The sequence below is a fragment of the Neofelis nebulosa genome, chromosome 3 (genome assembly GCF_028018385.1).
Source record: "Neofelis nebulosa isolate mNeoNeb1 chromosome 3, mNeoNeb1.pri, whole genome shotgun sequence".
Lineage (NCBI taxonomy): Eukaryota > Metazoa > Chordata > Mammalia > Carnivora > Felidae > Neofelis > Neofelis nebulosa.
In genome coordinates, this window is record NC_080784.1 from 32,591,950 (window position 1) to 32,611,014 (window position 19,065).

The following is a 19,065-nucleotide window of genomic DNA, read 5'->3' on the forward strand; positions in this document are numbered from 1 at the left end:
GAGATTTTGTAAGTGTGAAGATATGGGTAATCCCACATACTAGTGATGGAACTTCCATTTTTGGAAGGTAAATCTGACAACATGTATCGTATCTTAAACATATCCATAGCCTTTAACACAGTAACTGTGTTCCTAGGAATGTATCCTAAAAATCGTACCCATCAATACTTCTATTTGCAAAAATAAAAACAAAATTCAGTCCTCACAACAGGGACCAGTGAAATAAATAGCGGATGATCCACAAGCGTGAGGTTTGCAGACAGGGAAATCTCGTATCTGATCTGGGACACTGCTCGGCACAATGTTGAGTAGAGAAATAGGACATCAAACTGTACACACAATTCCATTCTCTATGGAAAGAAAAAAAAAAAGGCAACTATGTTTTCCCTGCATGGTAAGATTACTGGTGGGGTATTTTTTCCTTCTGTACTTTCTGAAAAACATGCATTCAGGGTCTAGAAGGTTTTTGTTTGTTTTTTTAAAGAAATGGTGGCCCAGAGTTAAATCAACATAAAATTCCTGGTCTCCTTGTAAATAAGAAAGCAAACATGGCACTTAAGGATCTGATTTTGCAAAGGGGTAGCCAGACTGTGTAGGCTAGGATTGAAACAAAGGAGCGCTCGACTCTTGTGTAATTTCACTTTTGCTGCTTCCTCAGTAAGAAAGGATCACAAAAGACCTCGTGACATGTGGGATCCATCCTCTATCATTGGGCCTGTTAATAAGTACTGCTAGGTCATGTTGAATACTGGTTTTATTTGGACATAAGTATACCTTGGGCTTCCCCTTTATTTGGTTCCCAATTTAGTGTTTGATAATTAAGCTCTTACAGTATAGGAATAGAATTCTCCTGTTAATGCATTCTTAAAAATACCTGGTAAACGCTGTTCAGGACTTAACCATTGCCCCCTAGTGGGAAAGCCCTCAAATAACTTGTTGCTATTCACATACCACTGAGCAGAAGCATAGAACTTTAAAAGAAACAAGTTTAGTTCTTTGCTAAATTTCTCCTTTTGGAGGCATCTTTATAGTGCCTTCAGTTTGACAGTTACTGTGCCAAAGAGGAAGTTTTGGTGGGCGTGTCTTAACTCTTACATAGAGATAGATTAAAAAGTCTGATACCACTATGCAATAAAATGGCAAGGCGACAAAACTAAAGTTATCACCCGCTTAAAAAAATTACCTTCGGCATTTGAGAACACCCCCAAGGCTTTGTAAGCTCACCAAGCATTTGATAATACTAAACAGTGAGTGAGGTTGTTTTGACCTCATATGCAGTTCTACAAAATGAAGCAGGGTCAGGTTCTAAGGTTCGGGGAAAAGGTGTGTGAAAAACTTTTAGTCACGGACACACACACACACACACACACACCACACCTTATCAACCAACTGAATAAATAAGACCCAAAAATAGTAATGTTCTCAAATGCTAAAGTAAGTTGACTTGATTCTTGATTACCTAGCATTCACCTTTTCTCTTTTCTAGGCTTGGTTTTGTTCTTCCAGAAGTGTAGATTATCGCCACTTGAATTTAAGTGTGATTAAAAAAAAAAATGCTGAAGCAGTGTTCTCCAAGAAGGTAATGATTTGTATTTCACTAAAAACACTGATCAGTAGTGTTTAGGTTTCACATATAAATTTTCCAAGACCAAAAAGATATTACTTGAAATAATTACACACTGCAAGAACCTGTTCTCATACTTCTCATTTTCTTTAGGAATATCTGTAGCCAGAATCCTCACATTTAAGGTTTATAAAGATCCTCACTAAAAAAAAAAACAACCAACCCCCCCCCCCCAAAAAAAAAAAACAAAAAGAAAAAAAACCCCGAACAAACAAAAAAACACAACTTCAATTTGAAATGAGAAAAAAGTGCATGGATGTCTTTTTGGTTTTTTAAATAGGCTCCATGCCCCGCGTGGAACACAACGCAGGGCTTGAACGCACCCCGCTGAGATCAAGACTTGAGCCGAGATCAAGAGTTGAATGCTTCATCAACTGAGCCACCCAGGTGCCTGGCATGGAGTCATTTATTCCAAAGGACTAAGGGCTTCACAGAAGACAGTTTAATGTCCAGTAGTTAGTTGTTACATGAACAGCTGTTCACCTAAATACAGAGATTTATAAGATGACTACTGCCCAGCCACTAAAGAGATCAAAGGAGATTAACAGAATGCAAGTTCCTTTTCCTACTGTAATTTTAAAAACAGGTTAAGACAGATGGGATAGAATATGAATGTTTGTAGGTGTCAATAGAATACAAGCAACTTGACAAGACTAAGTTTATTCTAAGCAAAATTTTTATTAATAAAAAGATTAACCATGACCATATGAGATGAGTGGCTGGGCTTCTAATTTGCTACATCAAATAAGTAGAAATGGATACTTGAGAATATCATTACAATTTGTAAGAGCATTCCTTTATGGAGGCATTTTAACTGTAGTCATGTTTCTCTTAAACATAAAAAACTAACCCTTAGTGTCATGAGTGAGAATCATTATAGCTATTGCTGAATCCAAAGAGAATTTCCAAGAGCTGTTTGGTGGTATTAATCTCAAGATCTACACCCAAACTTTAGGGAAACGATCTTCCACGTAGATCTGGAAAGCTGCCTGATCAGAGACGAGCATCAGTGTTTGATACTGTGGCAGGAGAACATCCCACTCCGAGTCAAGTGTGAAAAATAAATAACAAATTAGGAATGCACCCCAAGATCCCCAAATAAGTTAGTAAAAGTGCCATTACTTGAAGAATTTCCAGACATAGAACGTGTTTAAATACAAATTCCAATTTGTTAAGTCCAAAAGATACAGTAATTTTATTACATAAAATTTCTCCTGTGTGCTAAAAATGTTGACTTACAAGACATAATATTCGTATAAGTATAGAGGGAATTACGGTCGAATTGCTTCATCATCTTTCATTGATGAGAATAGAACCATAGGTAGTGGACATATATATATATATATATATATATACGAAGCACTCAGAGTCCTCTAAAATTCTAGGTTGTCTATTACTGCTCATCCAAAACATCCTAACCATTCTCTAATAATATACATGCCTACTCAATTTATAGTTTTAAAAATAAAGTCCATTTTCTTCTCCATTAAAGCTTCTGCAAGACTGACAATGGTACATTCTACCCATTAAAAAATAGGAGTACTCTTCATCTTTGGAAAAGGTATCACCACTTAAGGAAAATGTAATCATTTACAGATTACTAAACTTTTATTTGAGGCAGCTGTTGGGAGTCCATTAAGCACTTTCTGAACACTGAACCTTTAAAGTTTGTCTTTAATATTAATACTTTGGAAAACCAAAAATAGAGGAAAACATATCTATGGCAAAGTACATTTCATTCAGATCTGATAGCAGTAAAATACAAAAAAAATATTTAGTGCAGTGTCAATTTTATCTATGTAAATCACTGGAGGATAGTTTTATGTCATGTCTTATGAGTGAATGACAAAAAAAGTTTTAACCTGTTAAGAAAGTTTTTTAAACCTTTAACTTTAGTAAGGCAAAAATGAAATTAAGCACTGTAAAAAGTCTTTAAAAATGAAGTTCTACAAATTTGGTTCCCATTTACAACAATTTCATTAACAGATGAGTTAAGTGTAGATACAATGTATCCAATACTTATAACCACAGTAAAAAAAAAATCTCTAATAGCAATTTATAGATTGTGAAATCCTTAGTAATACCAATATATATTCAAAACATGTTCATACAGAACCGAGACCCCTTCTTCTCCATGTAAAAGAACACTTGTTAAAAATAGTTAACAAAAATACCGATTAAACAATGGAAACTCATTTCATTTCACTGCGCCCAAAAGTATGACACAAAATATTGGCTTAGAGAGGTAGATTAAAAAAGAAAAAGAAAACCAGATTCTCCATTCTTTGTCACTTTTATTCAGTAGTAGTATTTTTTTTTCCTTATTTTCGGTGCCAGACACGGCAAGGAGTGATTACAGCCAACTGTTATTTAAAACATTTGTTCGCAACATATACCCCCTTTACCACTGACCCCAAACTGACTCGTTTTGTGTGCTTTCGTTCTTTCTTTTTTTAATATACCACCACCAAGACTGGGTGGAGGGGCAGGGGTGAGAGAGACGGAGGGGAGGAGTCCAGGAGGCCAGAAGAGGAGGAATGCTACAAGCCACAGTAAGAATGAGCTGTGTTTAATTTAAAAAAGGGGGAGGGGTGTACCCCACAAATGATACAGTAATGAGGATACACAATTAAATCCCATAAGCATGACTGAAGGCTTTCACTGTGTTTGACGTCATCACAATGGAAGGCATAAAAAGTGGAGGAAATCAATGTTGACACAGTCCAATCTAGTCCATTAGGCAAGATGGTGCAAGAAGTCATTTAAATTAAAAGTGCCCTACCCTTACCTACATGGCTAGCAGACATGGAGAACACCGCGGTGAGAATCCACAGAGATTTCTCCATGTAGCTATAAAAGATGTGTTGTCGAATGGCACACTGTCAAACACTGGAAAGGGGCGCCACAATGGACCTCTCTCGTTTTTAGGTACGAATGCTAGATTCAACTATCTCAACTAAGCAGGAAGTGGGCTCTTCGGCTGGGAATGCCAACCCTAATTCACTTTGTCTTGAAATATATACAGATTGTTTGTAGTAGCTACAGCAATGATATTTTCCTTGGGGTGCCAGGCCGTATGAAGTATTTTCTTGTTGAAGTCTAGGCTGTCAACGCTTATTTCGTCTTTCTTTCGCTTGCCACTTGCACAGACTTTGCGTGGCTTCAGAACCGTGCGAGGTTTATTGTTTTCCCGCGACGCTTCTAGGGTTATGTCTCGCTTCGTGTTCCTGTCAAACATTCTGAAGAAATTATTGTAAGATCCGGTCATGACAACACTGCAAAAGCAAACAAGTGTGCAGTCAAATAAGTGAAAAGAGTTCATTTTCAGTACAACGGTTCAGGGATGAAACCCAGTCCAGTGTGCTCCACAGGAAATAGCGACTTCGAGCACATTTGGATTTAGGAAGAGGGCTGCGGACACCAGCCCTGAGACCATCCAAACTGGTCCTAGTCTGGGGCTAGGGCTAGGGAGCTTGGTTTTCTGTCAACGACTCCTTTTCATGACTACCCAAACCATCACCAACGCGGGAAGCATTCTCAAGGGCAGCTTCTGATTACTAGTAGTGATGTCACCTTTGTCGAACATTTTTGCCACTACAGGTTGTTAACGTGACTGACCAAACCTGTAGCTTTCTGAAGTACCAACCGTGGGACCACAGGTTCTGAAACCCCCAAACTGCACCGTATAAAACCGCTCATAAGAAACCAACGCTTTGCTTTGTTTTGTGATTTAAATGATAAACTAGAGAACTTGTTCCCAGGATGCTGTCTGGCTGGGATCATCCTAGCTTATGAATGGTTTAAGAAATCCGCTTCTGAGAATACTGAGTAGCATATGAAGTTTTTACGAACAGAAAGTCGTTTTACCTATAACATTAAATACATCTGAAGCACTTTTTTTGACAAATATTTTTAATAGTAGCCGTTTAAAGGACTGCCAAATTTTAATCCTACCCAGGGTAGCTCTTTGTCAGTTTCACCTTCCATCCATCACCGCTCAACACTAAGTTTTAAGTATCCCAGTAAGCAAAAAAACCTAAGTTTGAAACCGTTCATTTGGAAAGGGTCTGGTGCTATTATTACTTCCCCCATTCTTCCCACATGGTTTAAATTATTATTGTAAATAAGATCACAGGTTATCAAGGAACTGTTTACCACTTGAAAACAACTCTGAGTATTTGCACATATCGTACGTTACACAGTACTGTCAATTCCCCCAAAGGACACTTGACAACATTTTAATCAAACTTAAATAGGTGCATATACCTGAAGGTACTAAAACTGTATTTCTTTTAAAAGGATTTATGTAATTTAGACCGGCATCCTTGTATTATTTGAATCTGTGAGGTTTGAATGGATTAGGACACGTAGGTCTATTTAAAAGGTTTCGTTAGGCCAGCATTTCTGTGGTATACCTGCCAAAAATGTGTCACCTGAATCAAGTCCCGAGGAAACATTAGACAACACTCCAACTGAGAAACATCCTATAAAATCACTGGCCTGTTTTTCAAAAATGCCACAGTTACAGAAGACAAGGAAAACACGAAGAACTACTGCTCCAAATTAAAGAAGACTAAGGAGATAGGACAACTAAATGTTACATATACCTTTGGATTGGCTATTTGATCAGATTTTTTCCCTCTGCTAGGAAGGACGTGACTGAGGAAGGCTGGGGGGGGGGGGGGGGGGGGATTTTTTTTTTTTTCTCCAGGCTCCGAGCCATCAGCCCAGAGCCTGACGCGGGGCTCGAACTCACGGACCGCGAGATCGTGACCTGGCTGAAGTCGGACGCTTAACCGACTGCGCCACCCAGGCGCCCCTTTTTTTAATGTTTTTAAAGTTTATTTTTGAGAGAGAGAGTGCAAGAGCGAGCAGGGGAGGGGCAGAGAGAGAGGGAGCCACAAAACTCAAAGCAGGCTCCAGGCTCTAAGCTGTCAGCACAGAGCCCGATGCAGGGCTCGAACCCAAGAACTGTGAGATCATGAGCTGCAGTCAGAGGCTCAGCTGACTGAGCCACCCAGGCGCCCCGAGGCTGAGGAAATTTTAATGGGCTCTGTGGATCAGACAGGAGGACTGCACCAACGCGAGTTTCTCTGCTTTAGAGGACTGCCCTGCCATCATATGGGAGAAACTATTATGTTTTAGGAAATACTTATTAAATTTAAATACTCATTAAATTAAATTTAGGGCAATGGGGCATGTTTGGAATTTACTCTCAATTGGTTCACAAATAAAGTATGTGCGTCTGTTTAAATGTCTTTTTTTTTTTTTTTTTTTTAGTTTATGTTTATTTATTTCTTTTGAGAGAGAGAGAGAGATCCCAAGCAGGCTCCGCACTGTCGGCACAGAGCCCGACGCGGCACTCGAACTCACAAACCGGGGGATTGTGAACGGAGCCGAAATTCAGCGTCTGACGCTCAACCAACTGAGCAACCCAGGAGCCCCTACCTGCACGTCTTTATAGAGAGAGAGAAAAAGACCCAGCAAAAGAGAATGACCCAGCACAGTACCAGGAGAACCTGAGTAAGGGCTAAATAAGACGTGTCACCCTTACAAGTTTTCCGTAAGTTTGAAATCATTTCCAAAAGATTATTTTAAGGTTAAGGGAAATCAACAGTTTCAACCGTGTGAGGAAGAACTAACTAGTTGCAGCAGTGTGCCGTATTCTATTCAATCAGTGTCTTCTTTCTCTTCCTACTTGCTGATTTCTCCTTTCCTCTTCTTTTCTTTTTTCGAAACTTCTCGATGCCTCGGGGTTAGTGCATTCAAAGGCAAAGCTTGCTTGTTCCTAGTCTAGGTGCACTCTGGTCAGCCTATTACTGGGTGTCATGTTAGAATCAGATAAAAGTACTTTTAAAAGTCATGCCAAAGATAAACGATCTAAGTTCTATCATCCTCTTTAACACATAATATCACGAGACTCGTCCCCAATTAAACTAAAAGTACCTCTAATTACCTTGAAGGCAAGTTTAGGTAATCCCCAAATTATGTTTTCTTGTACCATGTTCTGTTCTACTGAAACTAAAAGCTGAAAGATTAAGACTTATTTATCCTTGGAAATAATGATACACATATTCATGACATGGTAAAAATGAAGCATACCATGGCAAAGTTGCGGATTATAAAAATCCTAATTACTCATGGCAATATGGTTAAAATTACAGATGATAATTACCACTTCCATGAGATATTAATGTAGTGTCTGCAAAAACTGGTGTGTAGCATTCCAAACGAAATATTCACTGACTAAATATTTCTAAAAACAGTTTCATAACTGATGAACAAACAAACTGAAATGTCACCATTTTAACTACTGGCATGTCAAAAATGTCATTGATCTGGTTCACAAAGAGAAATATTTAAAGACATTTAAGTCATAATTTAAGATCCTGAGACTTCTTTGTGCATTTTCATATTTATTAGTGAAACAGGTTTAATATTTTTCTGCTGTTACTGCTATAAGGTTACTGAATTTATTTCAAGGAAACTGAAAGAAAATGAAGTCAGGATTTATAATTTGTGTCAATCTAAAAGAAGTTGTATTTTTAGTGAACGTGGCAACCATAGAAGCGAAATAGCAAATTTCTTTCCTCTAATGAAATGCACGATTGAATGAGAAGTTCAAATTAAAATCAGTTACCTGTCAGATCCGTTCCAACAACATTCAAATTTGTCAAATATGCAGTCATTTTCATACAGTGAACAAAGTTTACTTCTGAGGTATTCATGAACCTGAGTTTTAAGTACAAATGCATTATTACAGATATATTTATTTACATCTTAATATCTGCTGATTGATATTAGGAAAACAATTTAACTAAATCCTTGTTTTTTTAAAAAAGAAATATACAGAGATACATACACACTTTATTTAATCTTATTAAAATTCAATTCTCTTGGTAACAATAAAGGCAATAATTTTATTCTTTTACAAACAAATGAGCCCCTTTCCAAGAACACACATTTTCCCATTGTAGGACAGAGAAAAATACCCTTTGGGGCATGGCAAATGAACACTTTATAGGCCTGACTAATTATTCAGGCTAGAGAACATTTGAAAATGGTACAGATAAGAGAATGATAATTAAAGACTATTATTATTATATCTGTAGTTGAATATGTTAACACTTGGTTTTCAATCCATAAATTACATAATTATTATGTTTTACTTCCTTTTTAAATAACTACTTCCTGGGCATAAATAACTGAAGCCCTATATTATCATTACATACCCATACTATGCGCAGCATGACCATGCGCCCCTGGTTTGGTGATAAATTACAACTGACCCTTGAACACCATGAGGATTAGGGGTGCTAATCCCACTGCAGTCAAAATCCATATGGAACTTTTGACTCCCCCAAATTTAACTACTAATAGCCTACTCTTGGCTGGGGAAGCCTTACTGATAATATAAAGTTAACATGTATTTTTTTTAATGTTATATGTAATATGTATTATACAGTGTATTCTTATAATAAAGTAGGCTAGAGAAAAGAAAATGTTATTAAGAAAATCATAAGGAAGAGAAAATACATTTATGGCACTATACTGTTTTTATAGAAAAACAGTCCACGTGTAAGCGGACCCACGGAGTTCAAACCATGTTGTTCAAGGATCAACTTCATGACATGAAGTTGCAGGTTCGAACATGAAGTTCGAGGTATGCATCACTAAAAAAATTGGTTATTACTTGATATTCCTTATGGAGTATCAAAAACTAATGAAGAGGTACTCGTTTTCTGAAGTATAATTCTGTATTTTACTCACTAGTATCTCACAAGGGGATAAGCCAGAAAAATCATTAAATCTGGTATTTAAAAAGTATTCTGAGAAATGATGCATTTTTCTCAATATCAACACTGTTAAATTACAAAGGACATTCCAAAGCTTTTGTTGTGACCAGAGGGAGGGAAAAAGGGGTCTCTATCTTACTGACTACTTAGAGAGCCTTATAAAATGAATAATGACAGAAAAGAGCAGGTACCTTCTAAATGCTCAGAATTCTCTATTCTTTACGAAACAACCTTAAGTCATTTTAAGTGTCCATTTCAATTAAGTATAGTGGAATGATTCAGCCATGTCTATGTGACATTAAGCACAAATTTGTTAACACAGAAGAACTGTAACTCATGTAGAGTTAGAAGGCAAAAAATTAATAAGCTCAAAATACCCTTTAGTCACACAGCTCAGAAAGAGGATTATATAAATTCAGTTAAGAGTTGAATCTGCATACATTACATTTGAGTATAATGTGACTCTACTCTGAATCACTAATTCAGCATAAGCAGAAAACCTGCAAATCTGGTAAAAAGAGGTAAATCCTAACAATCCAACAAAGTTTTAGAATGCACATATAAGGGTTTCTCACCAAACAATTTTAAGTGTATGAAGTTAAGGTTCAAATCAATTACTCTCAATGGCAATGGGGTGGTGGTGGTGAGGAACCCCAGGAAATAGATTACAATCTTGCAGGTCACACAAATGTAACGTGAAAACAAAGCAGTATATATTTGCTTTTGTTTCAACACAGCATTTATTTTAAAATTTCAAGTATCATTAAGAAGAGTCTTAAGTAGTTTACATTTGTCAAAGAGGATTAAAAAGTTAGAGAAACGTTGTTCTAATTTTATGGAAGACATATAACATAAAGAAGGTACCGTTTATAAGTTCTCTATTCATACAACAGTGTTAAGTGTTTTCTACACTGTAGCCTAGGGCTTCACCCCAGGTTTCTGCTTGCCCTCCACCCTGTTCCCAGCTGTGCACACCTTCATTCTCTTCTCTAGAAGAGATAGGGGATCAATGGTAGTGGCTGGCTGACGAGAAGAGAATCCAGACCTAACATCCTACAACAGATAGGCAACACCTAGAGCCGTCTGCTGGGCTTTCAAGCCCTTCTCCTTTAGCTTAAGACAACAGTTATCAGCCAAAAGGCAGAACGCCGGTCCACCTGACTGGGCACGCCCGAGTTCAGCTTCAGTTTTAAACTACTACTGTGCACACTCCAACCAGGACATCTCCAGTAGGACTGGCCATTCTCCCCAATCCTCTTCCCCACCTAGACATTAATAGAGAGCTTGCTCTCCCCTCCTCACTGTAAATGTAGACAGGGGTGGGGAAGAAGAGTTGTTACTACTGAACCAAACTGGTAGCAAAATCACACTTTAACTGAATAGACAACACAACCTACAAAAGTATACATAAAATTAACATTAGGGGAAGCAACATACTCAATGGATGTCTGAAGGAAAAAGCCTATGGGCTGACCATGCTGTACTGGGATTAACATGTAGTACAAAATCCACTATAAAGACTTAGAAGTAAACAAGGTATATGCTCATTGAAAGAAAAAACTGCAAATACCTGGTATGTTTCCACAGGCCTGTTTTCCATATTTAAGTCCCAAATTTTGACTGACAAATAGTCTCTAGTCATCATATATCGACCACTATGGCTGAATTTTACATCAGAAATAGAGGAGATGATTTCAGAAAAAAAAGACCTGTTACTGGGATCTTCAGGTTCTTCAAACACTAAAAACAAGCAAAAAAGGGCAAATTGTATAATATTCTGGCTCGGACAAAGCACTTGCTGAGACAACCATTCACAACTTCCTACAAGTGAGTCAGAGATGACAGGCTAGTATATAGAACTGAAAAACCTCTCTGGCTACACGAACATAACCTCCCTGGAGGTTTCTTAGGAGTGATTTAGTGCCGACGTCGAAGACGCCCAAGTACATAGCGCACACCCAGAGCCCTACGGCTGGTTTAAGGGAGCTAAGCTCCCCCCAGAGCTTCGGGCTTCAGAGTGCACCAGGTCTGCGGGTTCCGCATCCTCCACGACTGCCTGTACTGCCACCGCAAGGAAACACACGTCCAAATTCATTCCAGAGTCTACTGTTTTAGTGGCCAGGTGAAACTGTTTTGATAACAGGCACGTACCAAATGAATTTCACGTCTACAGTAACATGAAGACAATAATAATGTAAACCCTTAATTTTTTAACCTGGCGCTTTTTCATTTTTTTTGAAACCAAGGAAAGCTCTTCTCAGAAAGGTCTTCCGAGAAAACTCAAAATAGAAAGTGACAAAGGGAGGGCAGGGGGAAAAGAGAGAAGGGAGGGGGGAAGGGAAGGAGAAAAAAACCCGATTACACTTGAATACAGAGTTGGAGAGCCTAACCCCAGGTTCCCAAAAAATCATATTCCATTTAAAAATATATCCACTGGGACATCGACAGACATGCTCCCAGGAGGGCCTTCATGTTGTTCCAGTGGAGTAAGCTCCAGAGCCTCGTGTAGAGTCAGGCAGCTTGGCAAAGGGCACGGGAGACCCCGGGGACACAGATTCCCAGACTTATAAACCTACGTAAATGCAGTCACCACATCTGACACTAGTTTCAAAAAACCAGAAAATGTTATCATTTGAAAAAAAGACACAGTAAACTTACGTTTAGAATGCCTATCACAGAGGGCAGAGGCCCTCATGTCACATAACCGAATAGTTCCTTTACTGCTGCTGTATACAAACGTGTTGCAGCTGTTCGGATGGAATTCTGCTGCTGTGATCACCTCTGTTAGCTCTTCCATATTGGCAGGCTTGATATCCACAATATCTGAATAGCATTTTATTAAGGAATTTCCACTTAGAAAAAAGAGCAAATATAATCTTGCAGTTCTCAAATCTAAAATTCATTCATAAACTTAATTAAGCACAAGTATTAATCCTGAATTGCATTCTACTCCTTAAAGGAGTATAAATCCCAGAGGGATTCTAACGCTTGGGGAAAAATCTTTGAAGAAACCATGGGTGAATTCTATATCCTGTTAGAATGTAGCAGGGCCTTTTTTTCCTGAGTGTGACACAAATCCCAGAAGCCACAAGGAACCGATTGATAAGTTATCTTCCTAAATATTGACAGGAGTTAGTGTACATTCCAAACAAAAGTAAAAAACTTCAAGGGGAACCTACTGCACCACAAAAATGGAGCTGATGTACCTAACGTAAAAACTAGAAAAGAACAAAAAGAAACATAAATGGTTGATAAATAGGACTTTTCACTAACGAGACTGTTAAAGGGACTAGACTGGAGGAAAAAGGCTCTTTTATACAATATGGGTAGAGTATAAATTCCAATAAGGTGTTAATTTTTCAAATGAGGTCTATTTAAAAATACATACAATGACACTCGCGGTAATAACTGCTAACATTTACAAAACCTTAAAAAATAAAAGGAAGACAAACTTAAATATATTTATATACAACCCTAGATTTGTATGCACATAGTATGCGGTGTATGCCAGGTATGTATAGTATCATACACTTGTACAGAAAAATCTCAGAAGGATAATATGAACAATGAGAATGGCGTTGGGAAAGGTATTTCTATTGACTTTATACCACTATTGCATCATGACTTGTATGAATTTTTTTCCAACTCTAGTGAGCATATTTTTATAATTACATTTTTAAAGAATATTACTCCACAAATTTGTTTTTTACAAAAAACTCAACTATTAAAAACATTAATTTTCACAGGGACTGCAGCAGTATTTAATATACACAGTATTATATAGCAAAGCACTTAGCGCTAATTACTGAACTTACTATACGTAATAGTACTTAAAATTCTAAGAATCCTATTTAAAATTTTTTTAATATTTATTTTTGAGAGAAAGAGAGAGACAGAGTGTGAGTGGGGGAGGGGCAGAGAGAGAGGGAGACACAGAATCCGAAGCAGGCTCCAGGCTCTGAGCTGTCAGCACAGAGTCCGACGCGGGGCTTGAACTCTCGAACTGCAAGATCATGACCGGAGCTGAAGTCAGACGCTTAACTGACTGAGCCACCCAGGCGCCCCCAACAATGCTATTTTTATATCAATACATTATGCCCTTTATCAAAGAACTTCCCCCAGTGTTTAATCACTTAAGCACAAAGAAGAAATGCTATAGGGACGCCTGGGTGGCTCAGTTGGTTGAGTGACCAACTCTTGACTTCGGCTCAGGTCATGATTTCACAGTTCATGAGTTTAAGCCCCATGTCAGGCTCTGTGCTGACAGTGCGGAGCCTGCTTAGGATTCTCTCCTCCTGTATCTCTCTCAAAATAACTAAATAAACTTAAAAAAAAAAAAAGTGGTATAGTAAGAAGCTCCTATAAGCAGAAAAAATAAAAATACATAGAGGAGAGATGAATAAATAACTAGTGGGCACAACATGCCTTCTTTACCGAACACCAAAAAAAGAAACCAAATGGATACTAAAACTCCTGTCTGTAATCTCCAGATGCCAAAGATTAATCCGTAAATCATCTGCAGATAAATAGGTTTCATAATCACTATTAATAGAAATTGAGTTGATGTGATATGTATGAGCATTGGCAAATATTCTTCGTGGACTGGCCTCAACCATTAGATCCATGGGCCTAAAGACTGGCACCTGTCAATACATGAAAAACAGTCATTACAAAATGCTCATTTATTTACAATGGCACTTAAGGTTCAGTTCTTTACTCCAGTTTTTGAGGGAACACTACAAATAACACACAGATTTAGTTTTATACAGCAACTGATATTGATCCTTAAAGTGTTGAAATGAGAAGAAAAATAATTTGGTCAATTTATCTTCTTTTATACTATTAGAATTTGATGTGCGTTCTAGTTCCAATCTTTTGCTTGAGATTTACAAAGCTAAACATTTTCCCAGTTTGAAATGGCTAAAAAGGAAATTGGCCCAGAGCACCTAATTCTTGGTATTTTTCAGCAGGAACCAGAATATCTGGTCCATTTCTGCTTTTTTGACCTCCAAAGAAAATTAATCTTGAAACTTAAGGTTGTGTTAGCTAACAGAGACTATAAAACAGTCTCGCGTTAGGTCTTGGGTCAGCCCCTGACACAGAGAGACCTCTATATGTGGGACATGGTTGTTCAAAATGGGAGTTTTTAATGTCCTACCTGGTCACAGAATTATTGGGAGGGGGCAGATTACAGTTAATCCTATTCAAGTTCTGCTCAGGATCTAGCATATATAATATGAATACAGAACACTATTTGTCATACCATCATTTTTTCGTAAGTAGTACTTACTCGTAGTGTAGTGACTGTAGTAGGATCTCTATACCTTCCATCCTCCTCTTTCAAGTTATACCCTTCTGGTCTTTTGTCCCTTTCGCTGATTTTCCATAATTTTATTGTTTTATCTGGAGAGAAAAATGAAAAAGTCCTCAAAAACAGAGTAATACTAATGGAAGAAATATATATAGGTACATTAAAACATGCTATTTCGGGGCACCTGAGTGGCTCGGGTGGTTGAGTGTCTGAATCTTGGTTTCGGCTCAGGTCGGGCTCTGCACTGACAGCGTGGAGCCTGCGTGGGATTCTCTATTCCTCTTTCTCTGCCCCTCCGCCCACTCAGGCCCTCTCTTTCTCTCTCTCAAAATAAATAAATAAACATTAAAAACAAATTTCCTATTACCTGATGAATAAAAACACATATTCATAGAACTACAATACAGAAATCACAAATTTATGTTAATGGTACTCATAAAGTACCATTTGATATTAAAATCAAGTCACAGCCAGGTCCTTTATCTTTTAAAAATTATTAAAGCTATGGGGCGCCCGGGTGGCTCAGTCAGTTAAGCACCCAACTTCAGCTCAGGTCATGATCTCACAGTTCATGGGTTCAAGCCCGGCATCGGGCTCTGTGCTCACAGCTCAGAGCCTGGAGCCTGCTTTGGATTCTGTGTCTTCCTCTCTCTGCCCCTCCCCTATCCACACACACACTCTCTCTCTCTCTCAAAATAAATAAACATTAAAAAAATACTTAAAAAAGTAATTAAAGCTAGAGGGGAAAAATTATACATATATGTATCTGTGCATGTAAACACATATATGTCTGTACATATATATACACATACATATATATTTACTTAATATTTAATTTTTAACAGAGAACAGAGTTTAGAAAGATTATTTAGAATAAAAATGATAAAGGAATATCTATCTTCCTTTGTCCCATACTTCCTAGCAGATCTATCAAAGACTTCCCATGGGTGCCAGGGTGGCTCAGCCAGTTAAGCCCTGACTCTTGATTTCCGCTCAGGAGCCTGCTTAGGATTCTCTCTCTCCCTCTGCCTCTCTCCTGTTCACGTGTGTGTGCGTGCACTCTCTCAAAAAAAAAAAAAAAAAAAAAAAAAAAAAAAGAGGAAAAAGACTCCACAAATTCCTTCACAGACTGGATGCCTTTGTTTATTTATTTATTTTTTTAACGTTTACTTATTTTTGAGACAGAGAGACAGAGCATGAGTGGGGGAGGGTCAGAGAGAGAGGGAGACACAGAATCTGAAACAGGCTCCAGGCTCTGAGCATTCAGCACAGCGCCTGACGCGGGGCTCGAACTCACAGACCGTGAGATCATGACCTGAGCCGAAGTCAGATGCTTAACTGACTGAGCCACCCAGGCGCCCCTGGAAGCCTTTGTTTAAATCTATCTTCTCCCTGCTGTACTAGGGATTTAAGTCAAGTTGTTAACAGGACTGGAAAAAAAAACAAAAAACAAAAAAAAAACGACCAATTAAAAGCTACATCCCCAAGTTCTTCAAGACAAAATTCCTAGGTTATCAAGAATATAGGAAATAGTATTTTTTAAATAAATGCTTATTTTAAGTTCAGAGTTACAGTAAAGTTGCAAAGGTAGCACAGAGTGTTTCCATTATACCCTTCACCCAGTTTCTTCTAATGTCAACAACTTATGCAACCATGGTATTTATGCAACATCCTATTTAACCATTTGTTACAATTAAGAAATTAACATTGTACATTACTATTAGCTTAAACTCCAGACTTTACTCAGATTTCACCAGGTTTTCTACTAACAGCCCTTTCTACTCCAGGATCCAAACAACACTGTATTTAGTTGTCAACTTTCCTTGGTCTCTCTGACTTTAACAGTTTCTCAGACTTTCCTGATTTTTCATCTTCCCGACCATTCTGAGAAGTAGTAGTGAGGTACTGTAGAATGTCCCTCAGCTGGGTACGTCTGTTTTCTTTTCTCATCAGACTGGGATCACTGGTTTTTAGGCAGGTACCAGAGGTGAAGTAAGGTACACATGTATACATGATATCAACATGACTTTTCCACTGGTGATGTTAGCTTCACTCACTTGGCTAAGGCAGGATCTGCCAGGTTTCTCCACTGCAGTTACTCTTTGCCCCCTTGTCATACTCTATTCTTTGGCAATGAGTCTCTAAGTCTGGTCCACACTTACAGAATCAAGTTACAGTTCCTGTAGGGAGGAGCATCCATCCATACATTTGAAATTCTCCTGTAAGAAGTATCCCCTCTCCCTGCTCATTTATTTGACCAATCATTTATTTAAATCATTATGGACTCAAGCAGGTATATTTAATACTTCATGTTATAATCCTAAAACTGCATTCATATAAATGTGTCACATTCTTAATGGTCCTTTCATAAACAAATGGGTAAAACAACTTAAAAAAAATAGTGTATGGGGGCACTTTATAAAATTCTGTCACATACAGGCGAAGCAGGGACTCTTCTAGCCTCACCACCTCTCTCTGCCTGGTAGGGAAGAGTGTGTCAGTTACCCCTGTGGATGCCCTTTGCAAAGATGAAGTGTAAAGAGAAAAAAATCGCTAATTTTGCTAACTTGTAATCTAATATTTCATCTAAACCCTAGTAATGTTTAGAGTTATCTTGCAGTTAAAAGTTCTCTATGTGCTATGTGTAAAATATATATATATACTGTATATAACATGTAATATATACTGTATATAAATCTTATGTAAAGATGTATATATTTTAGGATATTTTACTTGTCCCCAAATGCATGATATAAATAAGTCAAGCCTAAACTCTTCATTTTTTTAAATTTTATTTATTTATTTTTTTACATTTATTTATTTTTGAGACAGAGAGAGACAGAGCATGAACGGGGAAGGGTCAGACAGAGAGGGAGACACAGAATCTGAAACAGGCTCCAGGCTCTGAGCTGCCAGCACGGAGCCCGATGCGGGGCTCGAACTCACGGACTGTGAGATCATGACCTGAGCCGAAGTCGGACGCCCAACCGACTGAGCCACCCAGGCGCCCCTAAACTCTTCATTTTATAAGAATGAAAAGCTTCCCCTCACCAATTCATAACTATCGTACGGCCTGTTCAAATTCACCATCCTTACTAAAGATATAAAGAAATCACAATATATGTATCAAATTTTTCAAATAAAATGTAATTAGTCTGTGGTTCCTAGTAGTGTTTTAGGAAGAAAATTATATTTTAAAAAATCATGAAAAACTGGGTAAACAGATTTTTAAAACATATTAAATTTCAACATTTTTTAAGTGATATAAATTTGTCACTTAAGAGGTTAAAAAAGTTTTTAATTAATTTAGAATAAAAATGATAAAGGACTATCTCCCTTCCTCCCATACTTCCCAGGAGATTTATCAAAGACTCCACATGGGTACCAGGGTGGCTCGGCCAGTTGAGCAACTCTCGATTTCCGCTCAGGAGCCTGCTTAAGTTTCTTTCTCTCCCTGTACAATTTGAGTGCAGTTCATGGGAACAAGGCAGGTCAGAAATAAAGTATTTTAGGAGCACCTGGGTGGCTCAGTTGGTTGAAATGTCCAACTCTTGATTTTGGTTCAGGTCATGATCTCGTGGGTCACGAGTTTAAGCCCTGCACTGGACTCTGTGTTAACAACGGGGAGCCTGCTTGGGATTCTCTCTTTCCCACTCTCTGCCCCTCTGCTGCTCACTCTCTCTTTCTCAAAATATAAACCTTTTTTAAAAAAGAAAAATAAATACTAAAAACATTTTTTTAAATGTTTTTATTTATTTTTGAAGGAGAGAGAGAGACAGAGCATGAGTGGGGGAGGAACAGAGAGAGAGGGAGACACAGAATTCGAAGCAGGCTCCAGGCTCTAAGCTGTCAGCACAGAGCCCGATGCAGGGCTCGAACTCACGAACTGTGAGATCATGACCTGAGCCAAAGTTGGACGTTTAACCGACTGAGCCACCCAGGCGCCCCAAGAAATAAATATTTTAAATATTTTTAAAAGCTTGTTCATTTTTGAGAGAGAAAGTATACACGCACCTGAGCAGAAATCACGAGTCATACGCTTAACTGACTAAGCCACCCAGAAGCCCCAAGAAATGAAATACTTTAATAAGTCTAACAATTAAAAAAAAAACAAAAACGAAATTCCTAAGCTCTACAGTAGTGACTTTTTTAGCTGTAGTTTTTGGCCTACTGGAGGTATGAAACAATAATCAAACTCCATAGAGCTGCATGCAAAATTATTCCTCAAAGAAATCTGTCTTTTCTAAAAGGTTAAGAACCACTGCTCTTTGGTGGTTCCCTACATTGTCAATACTAATTAGTAAAGGGTGTTCCAGAAATCCCCAAGTCCCAGT

General features: G+C 38.0%; 1 protein-coding gene across 4 annotated transcripts in view; it reads right to left on the reverse strand.

Moving 5' to 3' along the window:
• Positions 1–3,898: 3,898 nt before the first annotated feature.
• PPP2R2A (protein phosphatase 2 regulatory subunit Balpha) overlaps positions 3,899–19,065 on the reverse strand; it is an 87,123-nt gene continuing 71,956 nt past the window's right edge. For all 4 annotated transcript variants that reach the window (XM_058720267.1, XM_058720266.1, XM_058720269.1 and 1 more), the window contains exons 5-10: positions 14,711–14,823; positions 13,886–14,063; positions 12,079–12,243; positions 10,991–11,160; positions 8,265–8,356; positions 3,899–4,899 (exon numbers count right to left, since the gene is read on the reverse strand). In XM_058720267.1, coding sequence (XP_058576250.1) covers positions 4,620–4,899; positions 8,265–8,356; positions 10,991–11,160; positions 12,079–12,243; positions 13,886–14,063; positions 14,711–14,823 — 998 coding nt within the window. In that variant the 3' untranslated portion in view covers positions 3,899–4,619. The remainder of the gene's footprint in view (positions 4,900–8,264; positions 8,357–10,990; positions 11,161–12,078; positions 12,244–13,885; positions 14,064–14,710; positions 14,824–19,065) is intronic.